Consider the following 20,657-nt stretch of genomic DNA (forward strand, 5'->3'; position numbering starts at 1 on the left):
TAATTTATTTCAGAGATCTATTTCAAGATTGTTCTTGTATTGTCATTACTTACTCGGCAGTATCATAGTATGCCAATGCTGGGCGGCAATTAGCCAACTTTCTTGGCCTACATGCTGTATCAAATTCGCTTTTTACGTAGTGCTATGTATGTTGGCATGATTGCAACAATTGACAACTTCGGGTCATGCCTTGATTGGTGTAATTAACGGTAAATTGTCGAGTGATGGGAATGAGTCGATGATGTCATGAAACTCCATACAAACTACGTAGGTGGATTGTATCGAGTATAGTACGATACGACCGGAGTATTACCGGCGATTATTCTGATTTGATCACTTCTCGTTGCTCAGCCTTGTTTATCTCGTTGAGTCAATCTTAACAGATCTGATACAACGTGCAATGATAGAGCAATGTCCGATGTCCAAATAGATTGCTCGTACATATACTATGTACAATCAGGTGACGGCCGGAAGAGCATGGAATATACGTAATTGGACACACGTCCGCCAATCATGCTTCATATACAATAAATTAGACGCACGATGGAATCTTACTGGAAGCTTTCAATACGGAATTTGATACATTTAATACATTCAATACAAGTTGCAATCCATAATCATTACACTTGTAACGATTACCCTAACACATGTGGGCCAATCAGCTTGCAAATTCGGCTATTCAGAGTTTCGCTCTAAGCCTTCCGTGCCGCAAACGGTTTCCGTCCAGGAACATGGCTTTTATTCTGTTTCGACACCGCCGAAGAGGCAAATTGACCCTTTGCCTTATTATTCGTTCAGACGGTAATCAGCTATTTCAAGGGGCTGTCTATCAGACTATCACAATGGGGCCGGTGGCTATGGAGCACACGGACAGAACCTGGCAGCTACGTATTCTCTTACCAGTCAACATGCTCTTGACGAGACATGGGCTTGTTGCTGGGATGTGTCGGCTTACTCCGATAAGGTACTTACTACGTAGTAGGTTGACTAGCACCGCCACCGTACGACTACCGTACGGGCCGCAGATCGACTTGTTTAGCTGCTGCTAACTAGCTGTATTGTGTAACTGTATTCAGCGTACGTACTTCTGCGAGTTGCGGAATAGTCAAGCTGTATGTACTTTGTACTTTAATGAGGGCAAAGGATAAGCTCGTATCTGGCGGGGATGTTGTTGTGCCCTAATCGATAAGCTGATAGGACACCCAGACAAGAGATACGTACGCAAAAGTCCTAGCTACACAGCCAAGATAACAATTAATTAAACATTCGGTGTACATGTTCCCATGACTCTGGCATGACGGAGCCTGCTGTACGACAGAGTGCAGCTTGCATAGGCAGATAGTCATAACCGGGAACAGACAAATGACGAGAAACAACAATCGCAMCCCGCCGTTGATACCAAGTTGCAATCGACAAATCAGACGTGCAGGATGCTGGGCGTAGCTGCTGCTAAGTTAGTACGTAGTAGTTAAACTAGTTGCTACATTACATAGTAAGGTGCTTAGCCAGGTCTTGCGAAGTCACGCGGGCTTCACCCCTCACTACTTTTCTATCTGTCTGTCGTGCCAACCACGCGCAATATCACGACTTCTGTTTGATTATTGATCGCTGATATCGACTCTGTGTATCATGATGCACCTCGGCATTTGAACAAGATAAGGCGATTGGCTCATGATCGATCGCGATGGCATGGCCGCTGACGACTCTATCGTCAATCATTGACAACGAACATGCCTGTCACCGCGTAATCTCATTCCATGATAGAGTTAATTGATTCATCGCAAAGATTAATCAATCGAATGAATCCCGATCACTTAATTACTATGTAAGTCAGTGGCACAGACTGTATGACGCATCCCCAATGCGTATGTTACGGCTCGTATTCAAAGATGAAGCATATGCGGGGTTGACAGCAATTCCATCCCACCTTATTCAATAATCATCATTAGTGACAGCTACGTAGCTAAACAAAGGTCCTTCGAAATGTTACCTACTATTCTAACGGCATTGCCCTGCTGCGCCCTGCAAGCTGCATTCCTTTTTCTGCTAATCGAGCATCTAGTGCGTACGTTTAGTGTGTAATTTCAACTTCCCTGTTCAATTATGCAGCATGCGGCGGTTAGCAGATTGAAATGAGCATGGTTAATGATTTGACGTGCAGACTAGCCCAATACAGCTGCATCCCTATCGGCAGGCTCCGGAGKCATAACGTTGCTTTTTTTTCTCTTGTTTGTGTCTGTTTTAGTACGGAGCTTGTACATGGTTCCATAAATACGAGGAGGATGCAGTTAGTTGCTGAGGCCTCGGAAAAGACTCCGAGGAGGCATTAAGCGATGCCTGATGATGGAATGAATATTCGAGGAATCACACACAAAAAAGAAAAACCTTTGGCTCACTCACCGCTTCCTCATCAAAATGGAAAAGGTATTGATAATCGACAATCCTCTGTTGGGAAACAATCCGTACGTAGTGAAATGAGCGGTGTCAGTTCCGCTACAACGAGCCCTAAGACTTGGCTAAGACATTGGAGTTTCAGTACGATCTTTCACGATCCGATTGTCCGAGACAAAACAAAAGTAAAAAAGAAAACTACTACCCTAGCTACAAAATTACTCTATACGGTAATTATTCACTGAACTCTTTCCAGCATAGATGCTTGACCGACTTTCAACTCCTTCTCTGTTGTCTTGGACTTTATTTAGTAGTTTCTTTATTTTTGGTTCTATTCTTGTATTTCGTATTTCGTATTCCGGATGGATTGAGGGCCTAACAGCATGCATGCCAACATGAAACAATTACCGTATTCGTTCACGTTTACCACAGCCTTCTACGTTTGCCAGATGCCTAATTGCCTCTGATCTAAACATGCAGCCTTCTGCGCATGTACTGTTTTTTGCCAGTCAACGACTCAACTTATTAAGCATGCCCCCGCATGACAGGGCAGGGTGAGTTTCTGGTGGCGCCCTTGTACCGTCAGCAAGGACCACGTCGTGTTCGACAGGAAACTAGTGTCAGGATGTGAGGATGAATGGATGTTTCTAATTTTTCTTCTTTCTTTCTCGAATCTTACCCGGTCGAGAGTCAGAGTATGGGGTACACGGCATACGTATTATGCGGATTCCAGCTGAATAGAGTCAGAGAACCCTGCATTTCTCCACTTACCACCAATTATTCCTTTCACGGTTGGAACTTTTAAAACATTCATTATGCCAACACGGGAAATCTCCAATTATCTTACCACTCGTTTCATCCTGCCAATAGAATAATCTTCGTGCCAACTTAATCTCACCTACGTAGTTAGCTACTGTTTAGAGTCATGATTCATCATTGCGACGGCGGAATTAAATGCCGAGTTTCAATCAAGCTTGGTCACGCCCGGGCATCTTCCAATGTCAGTAATCTCACTTGCACATGGCAGGCAAGTCGTTTTGCTCATACAGGCCGCTGAATCCTAATTGATGCGATGCGGGTTCTTTGTGGCTATGGCAGGGTGCGGGTTCAAAAAGTCGGTTGGAATCAAAATATATTCGGCCTTTTCGTCACCGAGCTGAAAACGTTTCTTTGTTTTCTCTTCCTTGTGCAGGCTTGCGGAATACGAAAGGAATATCATTGATTGCGGCTATCTCCCAAGGTTCTTGCCCTAATTTCCGTGTGTTTGTTAAGCAGGACCAGACGTTGAACAAAGGCACACTCATTTTGTGGTAATTTACCGTAATATGAGTATGTTCCCCACACTATCCTCCTGAAAATCATTACATAGTAAATGGCAAACATTTATGTCAGGGCACAGGGATGGCAGATTATGTATGATCATCATACCTAGGATCAGGGAGATAGGGATAATCTGAGATGAAACGGTCGATTCATTGCTGGTGAAAGTTAATGATAACTCATCACTTCCGTACGGAGTAGGCACTAGTAAGGACATAGTATGTAGGGCCAAGGTAAATTAGGCATACTATGTATCATCAGCATGCATTCGGTATGGTAAATTGTATTGTATCAACGTATTCTCCAGATCTACGTATATAATCTAAATTGGCCAATGGCCAAGCCGTATCCGCCGTGTTGGGTGACAATCACAGATCTCGCATCGCTCGACGTAATCCGCTAGTTAATTTCATCACGAAACCAATGATTGCGCGTACCCGACCGTCGTCATTCAGCGTAGTACGTATGCATGCATGCTCGACAGAAACGGTCACGATCACGATTTTGCTTTGGGCATCGCCTACTGACTGTCAGTTGTCATGTGTGACTATCCTGCTGCATAGTCGTTGTTCCACACTCCCGACCACGGTCCGCTACTCGCCGCGTTTTTTCTGATCCTTTTGAAATCAACTTGCTCTTTGGCCAAGGAAGGGGAAATCATACAACAGCCCACTTTTTACGATAAAAGCCCTAGCAACCCAGCCAGTTACAAATCACTAGTTATTTCCGCCCGTGAAACGCTGGCATTTCGACACTGGAACAGCTGTTTTCGCAATTTAGCATTAGTGTTTGCTTCCAATCATAATGGGCAGCGACGGCCGTGAATTATCGTGATGCTTTTCCATCTTGGGTAGTCATTTCGAATTCGCCCTTTAGGCTTCTATAAAAGATATACCCTGCCACCCCTCCGTACTCGCAAAGTCAGAATTGTCGTCAGTCTTCCGTCAAAATCAGGCAATACACACGAAGATATCAACTCGATTACTGATTGCTTACCGTTGATGCTTCGATTACAAAGCCCGTATATCTTACACAAGCATACCAAAAAATAGCGCCGTTTCGATTATCGTAAGTTACCAAACGGTATTACCGACCGCACCGTCGGGACTCGGGTACGAGACTAAACTAGGGATGTGCAGGGATCATTGAAGAAGTAAAAATCGTTTCTCAGTATTATTACGCGCCCCCTCCCAATTTACAGCCCGTTGGCTGTTTTATCTTATTTTTATTCCTTTTGTTGCTGGCTGCCCACGCGCTATTGATTAATGTGCCCACTGCCGGGGGGTCCGAGAAGTGGGAGCAGAGCCAGGTGGACTGGGCTTAACAGCGTCGATAAATAACGATCATATGAATTACGGAGTAAGTTTTATTTTACCTCTTCATACGCACTCCATACTGTCCACTATTTTATGTCACCTCTCCCTGGTCCATGCAGAATGACACACTCCCTTTTTTATGGATCTGGTTTGACGAGCCTCAGGCTATCATCCCACTGAAATTTCAAATTTCTTGTATTTTGTACAAAATTATTAAGTATTGCAAGAAACAAAAATTTGGACGCCCCACCAGCTGCTGCCCTTTTCGGTGATTTCACCTTTTGCCCGCCCCTCCGCTCTTTCCCCCCTTCGTTCCTTCCTGCTCCAGCCAAAGAAGAAGATCGTCACGTCTCGGTACTTCTACTCCTGCTTCTTTCTCGATATCCCTCTGACTCCTACTTCCACTACCCCTTCTCGCCATATAACATCTCGACGATTTACTCAGCTCCGTACACAGAACTACTCAACGGCTCCTCGCCAATCGCCAATTGCATACTCCCCGAAAATAACGTCACCAGAAGCAACTTTTTTTCAAGCCCCGATTCCCGCCCGCCAAAGTGACTCAGAGCCTCTGTCCACCGCGCATATTTGTTCGACACAGGCGATATACCCAATTTCTCTTTTGACGACAACTCTGCCGAAATCATCTGTACGTACCGCATCGCATCGCATCGCATCGATACACTATCTATCGTATTTCTTTGTTCGCCGCAACCGTCCATTCGTCCAACAATAAATTTATTCATCTGCAGGTTCCCGCCGTTGACTGCGCGCCGCGCATCGCTTCAAATACCGTCCGTCCCTCAATTTTTTTCTCATCTGCGCCCCTCGCGTTACGACTGGATCGAGCCGAACTTGCAGGACAAGGCAGCGCCATCGTCGAGCTAAAACAAACGGAAGACACAAAAGCCAATTTCCACCAAAAATCAAGGGATAACGAAAAATACCATCTTCTTGGCGCATTCAATCCCCGCCGAGTCTACCCACGCGCATCACCACAGCTACTGCTACCACGCCTTCGCCCGAAAAGACAGCTGCAGATTAGTTCAGGCTTACCGCTTTGGATTACTTGCATAGCATTTGCTGTGTTGGCATAAAGAAAAAGAGTTATTCTCCATATCCCACTGCTAGTTACATGATCTATTCGCGGCCGACGGACCCGACAGCTGTGCCATCCCACGCTCGAACGCCTTGTTGCCTCCACGGGCACAATCCTAGCTTTCCTGGCTCCCCTCCTTTAGTCGTTGACGACTAAACTGTGACAGGCTGACGACAAACTTGACGATCTGCTGGCATCCTTCGCCCCGCTTTCCTGCTTTTCTGCAGTGACACGCCGAGCCGAGCCATACCTTTCTTTCACTAAATTACAGACGCTGCACATTGACTTGCTTACGTGCATACAAGCCGCATTTGGAGCGTCATTGTCCCCTCCTGCCTATAAAACAGTCTGGCAGTGGCATTGGCATGCAATTGGGCCATATTCACCTGTCGACGTTACTTGCAGATAGTATCGCGCTGGTCCGCTTCGATTGATCGACAGACAAGGAATTGTCTCCCGAACTAACACTTGTGCATCAAGCCACACGTATTCTCGTTTCGATATCCCAGACAGAGGGATTGCTCAATAGCCGGATTAGGCAACACAAGCCTGGAGAAGAAGAGCTTGAGATTCTGGAGTTCGCTGTTACAGTCTTGGGTGGTATAAAATCGCAACCCATCGCACGGTCGTACGTCATTGAAAGTGACAAATTCACCTTCAAATCTCGCCTAAATTTTCCTTGTGAATTTATTCATTAAAAGAAATACCTCGAGGACTTTCCGCCCCGTGTCGGCGCCCTCGGGAAGGGCTGACTCCACGTTACTGCAGCATTCCAAGATGCAGATAGCTAATCGCTGACCGCGTACTATCTGGGATCCGATTCTCTTTGCACTATTCGAATCGACCTGTCTGCTGTTTTTATTACCGCACAGACCGAATACTTACAGGCAGCTTTGTCTGCTTACTTGTCCCGTGGCTGGTCCAGGTGACTAAAGAGTTTGACACTGGTGTCGCTCATATCTTCAGCTCCTCCTTTCCACTATGAATTCCACAACTTCCTCATCCTCCGCCTTGAATGGCGATAATAGTGTCTCGTCTAAAGTGTCACCGTCTTCGCTGGCCCGAGGCCCTAAATTGCACAATGTTCTCACGTCAGCATCCTCTGGCATTGCTACCAATATCAATGCCGCTTTTTCCGCCTCCTCAGTTCCTTCGAGCGCTATCACTTCTTCCACAACGACTTCGACCGCTCCCACCACTACTTCAACTACCTCCAACTCCAGCCCTAATTTCGCTCCTCGAAGTAGTTTCTCAAATGCGTCAAGTCCCATTGGGACACCTTACATGCTTGCTGCCGACAGCGGTCGTGGTCGATACCTCTCAAACACTTTGGCGCCACCGATTCCCCTCGAACTCGACGAAACGCTCGACAACACGATGGCCGTCAACGGTATCCCTTCTGTTGCTCCACAACCCATTGATCAAGTATCATCTACCACAAAGGGGACCACCGGCCTTATGCGCAGGATCTCCCGAGGCGCTGCAAACAAGCTAACGAGACGTCGTCAATCGTCCACACAACGTGACAAACGAGAGAGAAGCTCCGGCCCTGTCATCATGCGAAGACGGAGTGACAGTAAGACTCAGCCTCGCACCGGTCGAGAGAGTACTTTGGATTGGAGTTTCGATGACGAAGACAACGATGTCTACGAGTCTTTCACCAACGGCTGGGCTGGTTCTGAGGCGAACAGCATTAGCAGTGAACTTCCCGGAACTCTCTTGCCTCGTGAAATTGGTGCTATCGCTCCCAAGGTCGATTCCGTACTACAGCGTGGCACATTACTTACCAAGGTCACCAAGAGAAAGAGGAAACAAGTTCGCTTCTTCTTGGACCTTGATGCTGCAAAAGTACGATGGGATTTATCTAATCCATCCAAAAAGTTTTACATTGACGACATCTTACACATACATGTCGGCGCGGATGCTCGCAACTATCGCGAAGAGTATCAAGTTTCTGCAGAAGTCGAAAGTCGATGGATTACAATCATCCTCGACGACCCGGATCGGTCTAAGCAGCGACCTTTCAAGGCTATCCACCTCATCACCCCCGACGATTATACGTTAGAACTTTGGAAGGCAACTCTTGAGCATGTTGTCCGCTACAGGGTCGGTTTGATGACAAGTCTCGTAGGACCTAGTCAGAACGAGACTTCTCTGCGGGCTCACTGGCAGCGCGAGATGTCGAGACTTTATCCACATGGACTGCAGCCGGGAGAAACTGAATCCTTGGATCTGCCGGCCATCGAGTCTGTTTGCCAGAGTCTACACATCAATTGCTCCAAGGATATGCTTCGCACGCAATTTGCCAAAGCAGATATTACGGGAAAGGGCAATCTAAACTACTCGGAGTTCAAGGAATTCATTGCTGGGCTAAAAGAGCGAAAAGATCTGAAACATTTATACAAGCAACTTGCTGTGAGCAGTCCCGAAGAAGGCCTCAGTCTTGATGAGTTTCTTGAATTTCTGCGCGATGTTCAAAGAGAAGATATCGTTCGTGACCGCGATTATTGGTCATCGATTTTCGCACGGGTTGTACGACGAACTCGTTCCAGAGCACAAAGCCTGCCAGATTCTCCGGATGCTGATCTACCACGAATGAATTTGAATGCTTTGACATCATTCCTCCAGTCTGAAGCAAACGGCATCTATTCTTCTCATGCTCCCGAGTCTCGCTTTGATCGCCCTATCAATGAATACTTCATTTCTAGTTCACACAACACCTACCTTCTCGGCCGCCAGGTGGCTGGGGCTTCGAGCACAGAAGCCTACATTACTGCTCTTCAACAAGGATGTCGCTGCGTCGAAATCGACTGTTGGGATGGTTCTGATGGCCGTCCTATTGTTTCACATGGACGTACTTTAACGACCAGTGTCTTGTTCGCTGATTGTATCACTGTGATCAACCGATACGCCTTTATTTCTTCCAATTTTCCTCTGATCCTGTCACTAGAAGTACATTGCAACCCGGAACAGCAATCTGCAATGGTAAAATTAATGAAGGAGACGTTTGGCGAGCAGTTGATTCTTGAGCCGTTACTTACCAATTGTGGCATACTTCCATCACCGGAAGAGCTGAAAAACAGGATCTTGGTCAAAGTGAAAACCTGCGATGAGCCGCAGAGCGCTTTCCTCCCTCCTATAGATGGCATCTCAACTCCGACACCTACTTTCCATCATGGGCGGAAGCGAAGCTCCAGCACTCCGTTCTTGCGCAGCGCAGGCTACGAAAGCCTCCACGGTGCTATCGACATTCCACTTTCAAGTTCTCCGACAATCGGTCCTCCATTGGATGCTAGCATGCCTATGCCTATAATCGCCCCGGGACGCCGCTCAGGAACGACCACTAGCATGAGCAGCGCCACGGAAGACAGCGACAGTGCACTGATCAATGCTAACAGAGAGAAAAAGCGACGGCAACGAAGCAAGATTACCAAGGCATTGTCTGATCTTGGTGTCTATACCCGCGGTTACAAATGGCACAGCTTTGCTGCTCCCGAGAGCAAGCAATACAATCACGTTTACTCATTTGCAGAACGGGCTTATGAAAGCGTATGTCGTGACGCGGAGAGCAAAGCCTTGTTTGAGATTCACAACAAACGTTTTCTCACACGAGTCTACCCGTCTGCCTTTCGCTTGAAGTCGTCCAACTTTGATCCTATCTCATTCTGGCGAAGCGGCGTCCAAATGGCAGCGCTCAATTGGCAGACATACGATATTGGTATGCAGATCAACCAGGCAATGTTTGCTGCTGGCACTGATCGTACGGGCTATGTGCTCAAGCCAGAAGCATTCCGTCGGCCGTCATCCGCACTGGACGCGCTAAGCGAAGGAAAACTCGCTACCACAGAACGTGAAATTGTTCGACTGTCTGTTGATATTATTTCAGCCCAGCAGCTCCCTCGACCAAGAAGCATGGGACCGGGCGACAACATCAACCCGTACATTGAAGTCGAGATGTTTTCGGCTGATGACCGCGGTCAATGTGTCGCTCTTGGAGGTGGTGGGCAGGACGTATCGGCTCGYAACGGCATGTCAGGCTTAGGGCTACCCCATCGTCGCCGAACTAAGATCGAGCCAAGCAACGGGTTCAGCCCAGTATTCAACGAAAAACTGTGGTTGGCCGTCGAAACCAAATACCCCGATCTTGTCTTCGTTCGTTGGACGGTATGGAGCTCGCCTGACGGACGTACTGGTGGAGGCAGCGGTGCTATACAACTTGCCAGTTTCACCGCAAAATTTAGCAGTCTATCCCAAGGCTACCGCTATCTCCCATTATATGATGATAGCGGGGATCAATATTTGTTCTCTACGCTCTTCTGCCAGATTACCAAGGAGGAATTGGTGCCTGTTCAGCGACTAGATTTAGACGAACTCAAGGCTGAGCGAAAAGGACTCTTGCGTCAAATCAGTCAGACGGTTAAAAGAACTCGATCCAAGGAACGCGATCGAGCCTTGAAGACTGGGGGCGACAAATTCGATAGTGAATCTATTCGAAGCAAGGACTACTCTCCATTTCTCAGACCTGTGGCATCGACATCACCAACGATTCCACCGCTGAACGCACTTTCTTAAAACGACAGATAAACTTTTTACCTCTTTTATCTCCTTATTGCTTTGTTCAGCATTACAAATTGTTATGAATCGATTGTTAGCGTCATATCCGTGAAAGTTGGCAACAAGGATGGCGTTATATCTTACAGGAGGGCTATGTCATTGGACATCATTGCATAATCAATTGTTCAAGCATTGTCATTGTTTCTTTCATGTGCATCAATATCATTCTCGAGTCGCTGGCGATGGTTTCTGTTTCGAGGTGGCGTTTTCTTTTCGATCATGTATATTTTCATTTGTTTGAGATCCATCATCATATCATCATGGAAAGGTGTCTTGTCTTGTCATCATCATCGGTATCATATCGCATCCACATATCGTTTGCTTGCTCTGCATCGGGACTGTGTCGTGTCATCCAGACTTTGCTTCACCCCATAATCGTTTTATAATCCTTTTTGTTTTCATTTGTTCTGTTCTTTAAGCGACAAGCGTAACTGGATCCGTCTGCTTTCTGTGTATCTACATATAGCATTATCATTTCGCGATACCCCCCTCGAACCGAGCCTTTCTTGCTGGCCTTTGCTACGAGTGTACTCAATTTGGTTTATTCTTTGTATCTTTATTAGGCCGAATGGACTTATTTACTATATTCCTCAGCTTGTATAATTTGGATAGCCGCGTAGTTATGAGTCTTCCAAGTATTCTAATTAAGTCTTGGTGAATGGTAGGTATCTAGGACAGCCAGCGTGGTACTTTACATTGGTTTGCCCGTACTCTAAAAGAAATCCTTCGCATTGAATCGAAAATAGGAAGTACATATACTCGGGAAATACAACTAATTGCTCACTTCGACGTAGATCCTAAGATGTATAAAGAATGATCGAGCTGGCGGCTCAATTCGCATGTGAACTGATTGATATTGGTGATATATTGATTAGTTTGCAGTACATCATTCTTTTCGATCACCTACAAAAAATAGCTCTGTACCACTGTCAGTCAGCCAAGACGACTTTTACATCTCTCAAAGCACGCCTTGCATCTCTGCCTGGGAACGCTATGTATCCCTGACAGAATAGAGAAAGGAGGGCTAGGGCTACGGGCTCAGCCACAGCGGGTGGAGGCTGACGTTTAAGTCCGAGCTGAAAAAGAGGTTCACTGCCCGCGCTAAGCCGTGATAGGAAGCAACCTGCGAACAGTATCTTGTTGCCTCCATTGCTCACTTCTATCTTGACATTTATTCTTCTATACATTCTCCAAGTGTTTCAGACAGTGAAAATACGTAGAAGACAATCAATATGACGAAGAAAGGTTTACCGGAGCAGCAGGACCAATCCCAGGAGGAAGCTCAAGGTCAATTGAATCAAAATGCGGAGAACCATGAGGGTGACAATGACAACAACAACAATAACATCTTCGACCAAACATTTACTTCAGAACCTCCGCCATATTCAAGCCCCGTGTCCAATACTGCGATTCCTCGACGCCCAATCAGGACAACATCGTCACCAGCAACATCTACATCTACATCAGCCACATTCCCGCTCATCGACTTCTCCAAATATACCATCCCGAACTCATCGCTTTCCAAGGACGGGTCCACAATCTCAACCTACCATCCTGCATTCTCCACGAATCCTGCGAGTCTAGTGCGCTTTATACAGGAACAAGCAGCATTACCGCCATTACCGTATATCCACATCCTGAGCGATGATAACGGAGGCTTGCAGCGGGATTTTGACATCAAGATCAATATGTTGCCATTGTTTCTGAACCAGACTGCAACAAGTAATCAGGACAGGTGGAATTATGTCAAATTAGTGGCGGACGGAGAATCAGCGTATCGTGGCAGAAGTGATGCCGGAATCTCACCAACAGTCAAAGGCGGGTTAGATGAATGGGCAAAGAGGTTTTGCAAGGAGGGCTCAGCAGTGAAGTCGTACGTCCCATTTCCTCCCTCTACTAGCTCATGAAATACAGACTGACTCTGATAGGTTTACATTAACCCGCCAACTCTCCAACTGGAACACAAGCTATATCGAAGGCCAGATCCGAAGTTTAATCGCTTCAACGGGCTACAACAAACCCATCACCATCACATTCCCCGTCAAATACTCTAAAATAGTCGTCTACCCGCCCCGCTCAAATAGTTTTAATAGCTTTTTTACGACGTTGGTGTCGCCGTTGCTGGACAAGAAGCGTTATGAGGTTGTTCGTGCCGTGTGGCCGTATGCTTCTTTACCGCCCGGTCCGGCCGCGAATCCCAACCGTGTACCCGTGGTGCAGACTGAGGAGATGTGGTGGGAGGAGTGGAGGGATGTGCTTCGATGGGCGATTTTTAGTAAGAGAGTATCTGGATGGGTTTCGGTTGATGATATGTTGGATTTTAGAATGGCGCCGACGTAGTCTCCCGACCTCTTCATAAATAACGTTTTATTTTAATTTTGGTATATTCAATTTTCATTATAAGCAGTGATTATTATTAGTATAATCTATCTACACGTGTCATCACGAAGAGACTTTGGGAACATATTTGGCGGCTGCTGTATCGAAGAAAGAGCTCTTTTCTGCCAAATCAGTAATGAGTGTATGCGATGGTTGAAGAGATTCCAGGCGTCTTTAATCCAAGTGTTAGCAAAGAAGCCATATATTCATGAACGGTTTAAGGGATGCACATACGACGTCAATTCAGTAGCATCTTTGCCCGTAAGCACATTCAACACAATCGTGTTGGCAATCAGCTCCACATCGTCGGGATACCTTTCGAGAGCTGCTGTCAATGCAGCCTCTGCTTCGGGGAAGCGTCCCAGATGTAATTCGGCAATGGCTTGACCAACGATGGACAAGGGGGCGGTGGAGTTGGGGTTTGAGGCTAGTTCTTCGTAGACGTAGAATGCGGATTGGTATTTTTCGCCGCCCTGTTGACGCGAGTGAGTGAGTATTCAAGAGCCCTGGAGGATCATGGAGACATACCACTCGTAGTCCGACCCATGACTCTGCGACGTTGACAAGCAGCGAATCTTGCGCCCAGCGCTTTGCGGCGGCAACTTCCTTGAGAGCAAGGTCGACCCGATTCGTTTGGAGGTAGATCTGAACTGAAAGAGCGACACTGTATACCCATCGTCAGCGATCTTCCTTCTAACATCGCCTGACCGTGTACAAACTCACGCCTCGAGATTGCCCTGATGCTTTCCGAGCAACGCCAACGCCTCCTCCGTCTGTCCCTGCGCCTGCAACACAGTAGCAGCTAGTACCTGCACAGTCGCATTCTCGCTTTGTGTCTCTGCCAATTTCTGTGCGAGCGCCAATGCGTCTTCGGTGTTTCCAGCTACTTGCTGTGCCAGCGCCTTGACAGCTGCCAAGTCCGGGATATCGTCGGCTTCGCCTTCGATATCAGCTAGAACATCTTCTGTCTGCCCCAAAGCAATTTTGGCACGGAGTTGGAGTATGCGGGAGGGAAGGGCGTTTTCGGGGGAGAAGGAGGAGGTGTCGAAGTCGATTACGGTCTGGTATTGGCCTTGGTGGAAGGCATTGTGGATGTTGACGAGCTCTGGTCAAATCAGTCAGGTGTTTGTCAAGTGTGTTGTGAATTGCTTCGTACCTCCTTCTGCTGAGAATGGATCCATTGTGGCTGTTGGGGTTGTGTTTATTTGTGTTGTTCATTTATGGATGATGCGGACACCTTATGCGTTAACAACCTCCCGCAACATGATCGTCAACCTTAGCCGGAGCGTTCTACTTAGGGAAAGTTTTGCCGAGTTCTATACAAACTACAATTATAACTTCATCTTACTGGACTTGTACCCATTCAATCGCAAAATGCTATTTTTCTCCGATATTTGGCACTTGGTATATATTTTCGCCATTCATTGCCTCCGTACCCATTGCTTTTTCTACCCAAGAGACTCTTCACGTATACTAAAGTCTCCTACAACTTGGAACCGTCTAGTCAATGCCCATTCGGCAAATCCTCCCTCCCAGTCAACTCACAGAACGCCTTGAACGTCGTGAATTGTTGGCTGTCGTCTTCGGTGGTACTCTCAATGACACATTCGGCATCAGCTCCCACGAAAAACACGTATCCCTCCTTGACTTCCTCAGTTTTGGCAGGTCCCACGCTAATTTTGCCCTGTCCACCAGTGCAAATGACGATGCTTGGTCCAGGAATAGGATCAAATGTTGCCTTGGCTCCCTTCTTATTGAGGTCAGTCTTGATAACGGCAAATTCTTCAATTTCGGTGGGGTCGTAGAGGATTGTGGATGATCCGCTGGAGTACGCCACAGTATTCAAGGTTGCATAGGGGTATTCTGTCGGTTGCATTTTTTGCTCCTCAATAGGCGCATAGGAGTATGTCAGCATACTAGTGAGTGTAGATACATCCTTAAATTTGGGCGTGAATCCTGCGCGGACCACGTTATCAGATGATGCCATGCATTCGATGATGTCTCCGGAAACGTATGCGTGGATGTCGTCCGCTTTGAGAAACATTGCTTCTCCAGGTGAGAGTTTGATGAAGTTGAGGAAAAACAGAATAAACAGTCCAATGTCATTGGGAAACTGTCCATTTAGACGCACTACCAGTTCCGAGAGCTCAGATGCGCCGTTTGGGTTCGTCTCGGAGCTGGGGTCGATTGCGAAACTGTGAGGAGAGTTTTGTGCCTCTGCAACAAGTTCTTTGGCCGCTTCTTCGATCTTGTCCTGAGGCGATTCAATCAGGGATGTAAATACAGCTTTGAGGGCGTCTTTATTACGGCTGACTGTTGCCTCATCCTCCGCGTTTTCCGATCCTTTGACAATCTGTTCGAACTGTGCTGCGGCTTGTTGTCCGACAAGGGAGCGAAGTGGTTTGACACGGTTTAGGAAGTGCACAATTTCAGAGAGTGGTCTGAAGCCGCAGAGTCCTTCGAAGGGTGTGATGGCGATGGTCATTTCAGGTTTGTGGTTGTCATCTGCGATGGAACCATGAGCAATGCATACAAAAAGTCAAATAGGGTCGAAGTCCCTACCAGGATAATTTCTTGGGTCCCGAGCGTGCAATTGCTCGGCAAGTTTCTTGTTTGGGTGTGCTTGTATGCTCAGCGCCTTGTTGATGGACAAGACCTTGAATAAGAACGGTAATTTTCCGCCATATCGCTGTGTGATCTCCTGGCCCATGAGCGCTTGGTTATCTTGTACTAAGTCTAGTAATGTTCGTTGAGTTTCGACATCTTTTGAAGGTAAAGATGGATGCGTTCCCATCCATAGCTGTATTTGCGCGTCAGTAACACGTCCGAAGCTCAAATGATAAGAAGATGTCCCCATACCTCTGCATATGGTTTCGCCTCTTCAATGCTGAAGTTTGAGTCGGCAGTCGCAGCTGCATATTTTGCAGCAGCAGACTGTTGGCCAACCTTACCTGGTCAAGAGTTGAGCTTCAATATATCCAAATTGCTGATGGCCTCGTAGACTTACCCCAATCGTAGCTGTTCACACCTGGTATTGTTAGCCCACAAAGACATGTACAGCTTAGATAGCACTCACCACACTGTAGGCGAAGTAGAGGAACCTGCATCCTGATCCTGGTTTGCTTGTATTTATCAAATTGAAGCTCAAAAGGAGGACGCTGAGAGAAGCTAGTCTCGTCCTGTCCAGCTGTTTGTTATTTGAGGCAGACAGCTCCCACAGAAATTTTTCTTCTCTGTTTTTCTTCCCACTGTTCCCTTGCAACCTTTTTGTATCACAACCTTTGGCTTTGGAACTGGTTATCTGTCTGGACAAAAGGTGTTGCTCCGGTAATTATGCCGCGTCCCATTGATCCCCTCACTCACCCCTCTGTTAACTCCGTGCCAGGAACGGTTAGTCTTGCTGCCGGACAGCTGCAAAAGGTTTAGCGTACAGATAGTTTCTTTACTACGTCATTACCATCATCATCCCGTGACTCTTTGTGCCCTAAGCCCTGCTGTCTATCAAAGCAGAAAGTCCTTTGGCAGAATGCAGCTACGTTCAGGATCCGGCCTAGGCGGTGAAGTAGAAGGTGAGCCGCAGTCACCAGCCACAACCACCACCGCCACACCCCCCATCAACGCGGAAGGAGACAAACACTCTGGCTCACAGTGTACCGTCTCACCAGAAGAAGACTCTTTTCCTGTGACAAGTGACGTGAAGGCTGGGGTGGTAGGAGCCAGCAAAAAGAAGAAGAAAAAGAAGGGCCAAAAATCAAAGAAAAATAAACGGTCAAAGGCAGTTCCCGAAGTCGACGAGCCTCAGCCAGCTGCTGCTGTCCCCACCAATCAACAACATCACAGTTACAACCTTCGACTGAGCGCCAGCATAGTCGACCTTGACCAAGTCTCCAAGTGGAAGGCTCTTCGACGTGAAAATACAAACGCACGCGAAGAATCAGCCTCCAGTTCCCAGACAGAACCAGCTCAGTCATTCATCATGTCTCGCAACCGTCCTCGTGGCCCCCCTACTAACAGGGACAATGGTATTGCTGCTAACGAGGAGATCGATATGTGGAACAAGATCATCCAAGACATTCGCAAGGCCAAGGAGAAGAATGACAAACAGAAGGTCATCGCTGAACAGATCTCTGCACTCAATGAGAAGATTGCTCGCGAGGGCAACAGTAAGTCGTCTCTTTCTATCTTCCCTATACTATGATGATAATTCTAATATTACAGAACCAACACTTGCCGATATCAATCAGCTCGACGGCTGGTACCGCCAAGTTTTGAAGCTCAGCGAAGAGGAAAAGGCTATTCTTCTCGAAGAGCCTAGCGATGTGATCAAAAATTTGGGCTTGCTGACTGCTCTCCGCTCCGCATCGGAAGCAGAGACTTCCATCAGTCGAGCAACCTCTCTTCCCAAGTCTAGTAAGCAAAGCTTTGCGCGTGATGGTACTGCCGGCCATGCAGCCACAGCATCTAATTCAGCTCTGTTGCCAGACAAACTCAATCGAGTCAAGGGAAGCACTCAGCGTAGCTCCAGCGTGTCGAGCTCTGGTCATGCCAAGGAAGGTCGCGACTCTGTTTCTGTCAAGCTGGAGGATGTCGCTGAGGGAGCTGCTAAGGGAACCATTGCAGAACGTAGTGGTCAACTCGTCATCGGAGCCGAGGTGGTTTACAAACACAACAAGAAACAGGGTGCCGAAGGCGAGGGGATCCAGTGCATCATCAAGAGCATCTACGGGGATGGCTACAAGAAGAAGTATTTATATGCAAAACCCCAAATTACACGTGTGAAATAGTTAGCTAACACGATTTGCATTAGATACGATGTCCAAGACCCAGAGCCCAACGAGAATGGTGAAGAAGGAGCCATTTACAAGACTACAGCCGCATGGTTGATCCCCATTCCTCAGATTGGCTCTACTTTGCCTTCATTCCCGGTCGGAAAACAGGTCCTTGCTCGCTACCCCGATACTACTACTTTCTATCGTGCCGAAGTCATGGGTACCAAGAAGGATGTGTATCGTCTCAAATTTGAAGGCGAGGAGGACGACAAGGAGATGGAGGTGGACCGACGCTTCGTCCTTGACATTCCTTCCAAGTAGTCCGACTACCCAAATCATCAATTACGGCGTTATGACATTGATACGGCGCAATTTTCAGGCAGCTTGGTGGGATCCGGCTCGGAGTTCATTTGGCAGGTGATGGAACACTTTACGATTACATGAGATTTTACTTTCAGGCTTCAATGTACATGTTGGTGAGGTTTTGTGAGACCGATACCAAGTAGTATCATAACGAACAATAGAGTGTGCATACTAATGAGATGAAAAATCCGTCTTTTCTCTCTATAAAAATATGAGGCGTTTCGACCTCGGCTATGCATGACCAGTAGTTAACCGGCACCGTTATCGGCTGCAGGTCCGGTTATGAAAAAAGAATAAAAGAGGAGTACATTAATGAGTCTTGTATATGCTCAGAAATCAGATTTATGTCAATTGAGCCCGAAATACCGACACAAACAGCATATGTCACAAAGAACAGAAAAACGAGCTGATTCAGCATTGGATAATGGCGGCATTAGTAATATCTGGCGGGTTCTGAGCAACGGACGTCCAATCGGTCGCGATGGCGTTCCCCGCATAAAACGAGGAAAGACTGAGGGACGCTGACATTAGCAATCAGTCATACTTTGTTTCTGTCATGCTACAATTACCTACCTGCATGTAAATTCTATCTAGTACATTTCATTTCTTGTGATCAGAAGATAGTACCCTGCCGTCCTCTTCATTTTCATACCCTGACTCAACTGAATCGGCATCGCCACCATGGCGGAGAAATCTCCGTACATCGCTCCGCAACCGCGACATCCGAATGCCTCCTTCGACGGTCTGCCTTCCTCGATACCAACAGAATCGCACGATATCACGAGTCACAGAAGCCTATTAGGTAGAGCCCTCGCAAGCGAAAATACCAGCTCCAATGCCACCCCCGCTCTTCCCGAATCCATTATTTCGCCTGCCATCACACCCCCCTCCACTCCAGGAGGCACCATAATCCGCACCCAACAAGCCTTTCAAGTCGAGCCACATGACGCTCGAACACATAAACATGTACACAAGCCGCCCAAGTTGATGGACCGCTTGCCGAATGTCGAATGTATCGTTCGCGCACGAATTCCGACCACAACGGGCGCCGAGATGTTTCTCCATTTATATCAAAACGACGCCGACAATAAAGAGCATTTGGCGATTGTATTTGGCAATAATATACGGTCACGGAGTTTAGATCGTGTACAGGAAGGGGAAACAGAGATGGATAGGATGATTCGAGGCGCTTATGTCGGTAGACTACATCCTGGTCGGGTGAGCAGTCGATTTGATGCCGAAGGTGGATTGGGCGGAGAAGCGGCAGATAAATTGAGAAAGGCTCAACAAGCTCCTCTTGTGCGAATTCATTCTGAGTGCTATACGGGTGAAACGGCTTGGTCCGCTCGATGCGATTGTGGAGAGCAATTGGATGAAGCTGCGCGGTTGATGTCGATGGCATCAGAGTCGTCCTCCGATCTTACTATGGATAAAGATGGTCCAGTTATTGATAACACTACTTTATCGTCTTCTATCACTGAACCAACTTCCGGGAACGACGGTCCGGGAGGTGTGATTATCTACCTCCGACAAGAAGGCCGTGGAATTGGCTTGGGCGAGAAGCTCAAAGCATATAACTTACAAGATCTGGGCTCGGATACGGTCGAAGCCAATCTAATTTTACGCCATCCTGCGGATGCCCGCAGTTACGGTCTTGCTACTGCCATGCTTGTGGATCTGGGACTGGGTGCCGACGCGTACCCAGAGGGTATCCGACTGCTCACTAATAATCCAGATAAGGTTTTGGCTGTAGAAGGCCCGAATAGAGAAGTTCGTGTGAAGGAACGCGTTGCTATGATACCCATCGCCTGGAGGACAGGCGGGCAGAAGGGTATCAGGAGTAGAGAAATAGAGGGATACTTGCAAACCAAGGTCAGTCATTGCAATTTTCTTTGATGCATGATATTTATTAATATGCAAACAGATTGGCAAAATGGGCCACATGATTCAATAGCGCATAGATGCTTGTATAATTTAGACGATGCGATATGGCGTTTGGTGCAGTGTAGATATAATACATTGTGTTTTTTCGTTGTTTAAACAAATCTATTACGCTATACATACTCGTATACTCTATATTTTATCTTTCAAATTCGTGATCGAGACAGTAGAGTAGGTGTAGAGTATCGAAGACATCGAGAATGGGATGTAAGAAGCACTCCAGCCAATCAGTATCCGCAGCTGGCAAAGGTAGAAAGAAAGCCGGCGCTTTGGCCGCCGTTCATTGATCTTCACTGTTTCTCGTATACGAGCGACTTCCTGCAATATACCTCTCCAAAGTCCCGATTGATTGTTAATTACCCCGTCTGGTTGCTTGTCATCCTTTGCGAACCGGTGCTTCGTCAATCTACGCCGTCCCGATCCTTCTTCGGCAACCAACTGCAGTGCAGTAGTCGATGCGATCAT

The 20,657-nt window shown here is 47.1% G+C and overlaps 6 protein-coding genes across 6 annotated transcripts; 4 read left to right on the forward strand and 2 right to left on the reverse strand.

Moving 5' to 3' along the window:
• Positions 1 to 7,107: 7,107 nt before the first annotated feature.
• On the forward strand, positions 7,108 to 10,698 carry BHQ10_002130 (uncharacterized protein; the record flags this gene model as incomplete). The annotated part of the gene is made up of 1 exon (XM_040874243.1): positions 7,108 to 10,698. The coding sequence occupies one exon, from the start codon at positions 7,108 to 7,110 to the stop codon at positions 10,696 to 10,698; it is 3,591 nt and encodes a 1,196-aa protein (XP_040730635.1).
• Positions 10,699 to 11,972: 1,274 nt separating this feature from the next.
• On the forward strand, positions 11,973 to 13,080 carry BHQ10_002131 (uncharacterized protein; the record flags this gene model as incomplete). The annotated part of the gene is made up of 2 exons (XM_040874244.1): positions 11,973 to 12,613; positions 12,669 to 13,080. 2 exons carry the CDS (start codon positions 11,973 to 11,975, stop codon positions 13,078 to 13,080), a joined length of 1,053 nt encoding a protein of 350 aa, XP_040730636.1.
• Positions 13,081 to 13,182: 102 nt separating this feature from the next.
• Positions 13,183 to 14,300, reverse strand: BHQ10_002132 (uncharacterized protein; the record flags this gene model as incomplete). Its single annotated transcript, XM_040874245.1, has 5 exons — positions 13,183 to 13,291; positions 13,354 to 13,592; positions 13,648 to 13,783; positions 13,843 to 14,224; positions 14,276 to 14,300. 5 exons carry the CDS (start codon positions 14,298 to 14,300, stop codon positions 13,183 to 13,185), a joined length of 891 nt encoding a protein of 296 aa, XP_040730637.1.
• Positions 14,301 to 14,623: 323 nt separating this feature from the next.
• On the reverse strand, positions 14,624 to 16,226 carry BHQ10_002133 (uncharacterized protein; the record flags this gene model as incomplete). Its single annotated transcript, XM_040874246.1, has 5 exons — positions 14,624 to 15,624; positions 15,682 to 15,919; positions 15,979 to 16,070; positions 16,127 to 16,147; positions 16,196 to 16,226. 5 exons carry the CDS (start codon positions 16,224 to 16,226, stop codon positions 14,624 to 14,626), a joined length of 1,383 nt encoding a protein of 460 aa, XP_040730638.1.
• A 419-nt stretch (positions 16,227 to 16,645) lies between these two features.
• BHQ10_002134 (uncharacterized protein) lies at positions 16,646 to 18,209 on the forward strand (the record flags this gene model as incomplete). Its single annotated transcript, XM_040874247.1, has 3 exons — positions 16,646 to 17,282; positions 17,338 to 17,863; positions 17,927 to 18,209. 3 exons carry the CDS (start codon positions 16,646 to 16,648, stop codon positions 18,207 to 18,209), a joined length of 1,446 nt encoding a protein of 481 aa, XP_040730639.1.
• Positions 18,210 to 18,932: 723 nt separating this feature from the next.
• On the forward strand, positions 18,933 to 20,147 carry BHQ10_002135 (uncharacterized protein; the record flags this gene model as incomplete). The annotated part of the gene is made up of 1 exon (XM_040874248.1): positions 18,933 to 20,147. The coding sequence occupies one exon, from the start codon at positions 18,933 to 18,935 to the stop codon at positions 20,145 to 20,147; it is 1,215 nt and encodes a 404-aa protein (XP_040730640.1).
• Positions 20,148 to 20,657: the final 510 nt, after the last annotated feature.

The sequence above is a fragment of the Talaromyces amestolkiae genome, assembly GCF_001896365.1.
Source record: "Talaromyces amestolkiae strain CIB chromosome Unknown scaffold3.1, whole genome shotgun sequence".
NCBI lineage: Eukaryota > Fungi > Ascomycota > Eurotiomycetes > Eurotiales > Trichocomaceae > Talaromyces > Talaromyces amestolkiae.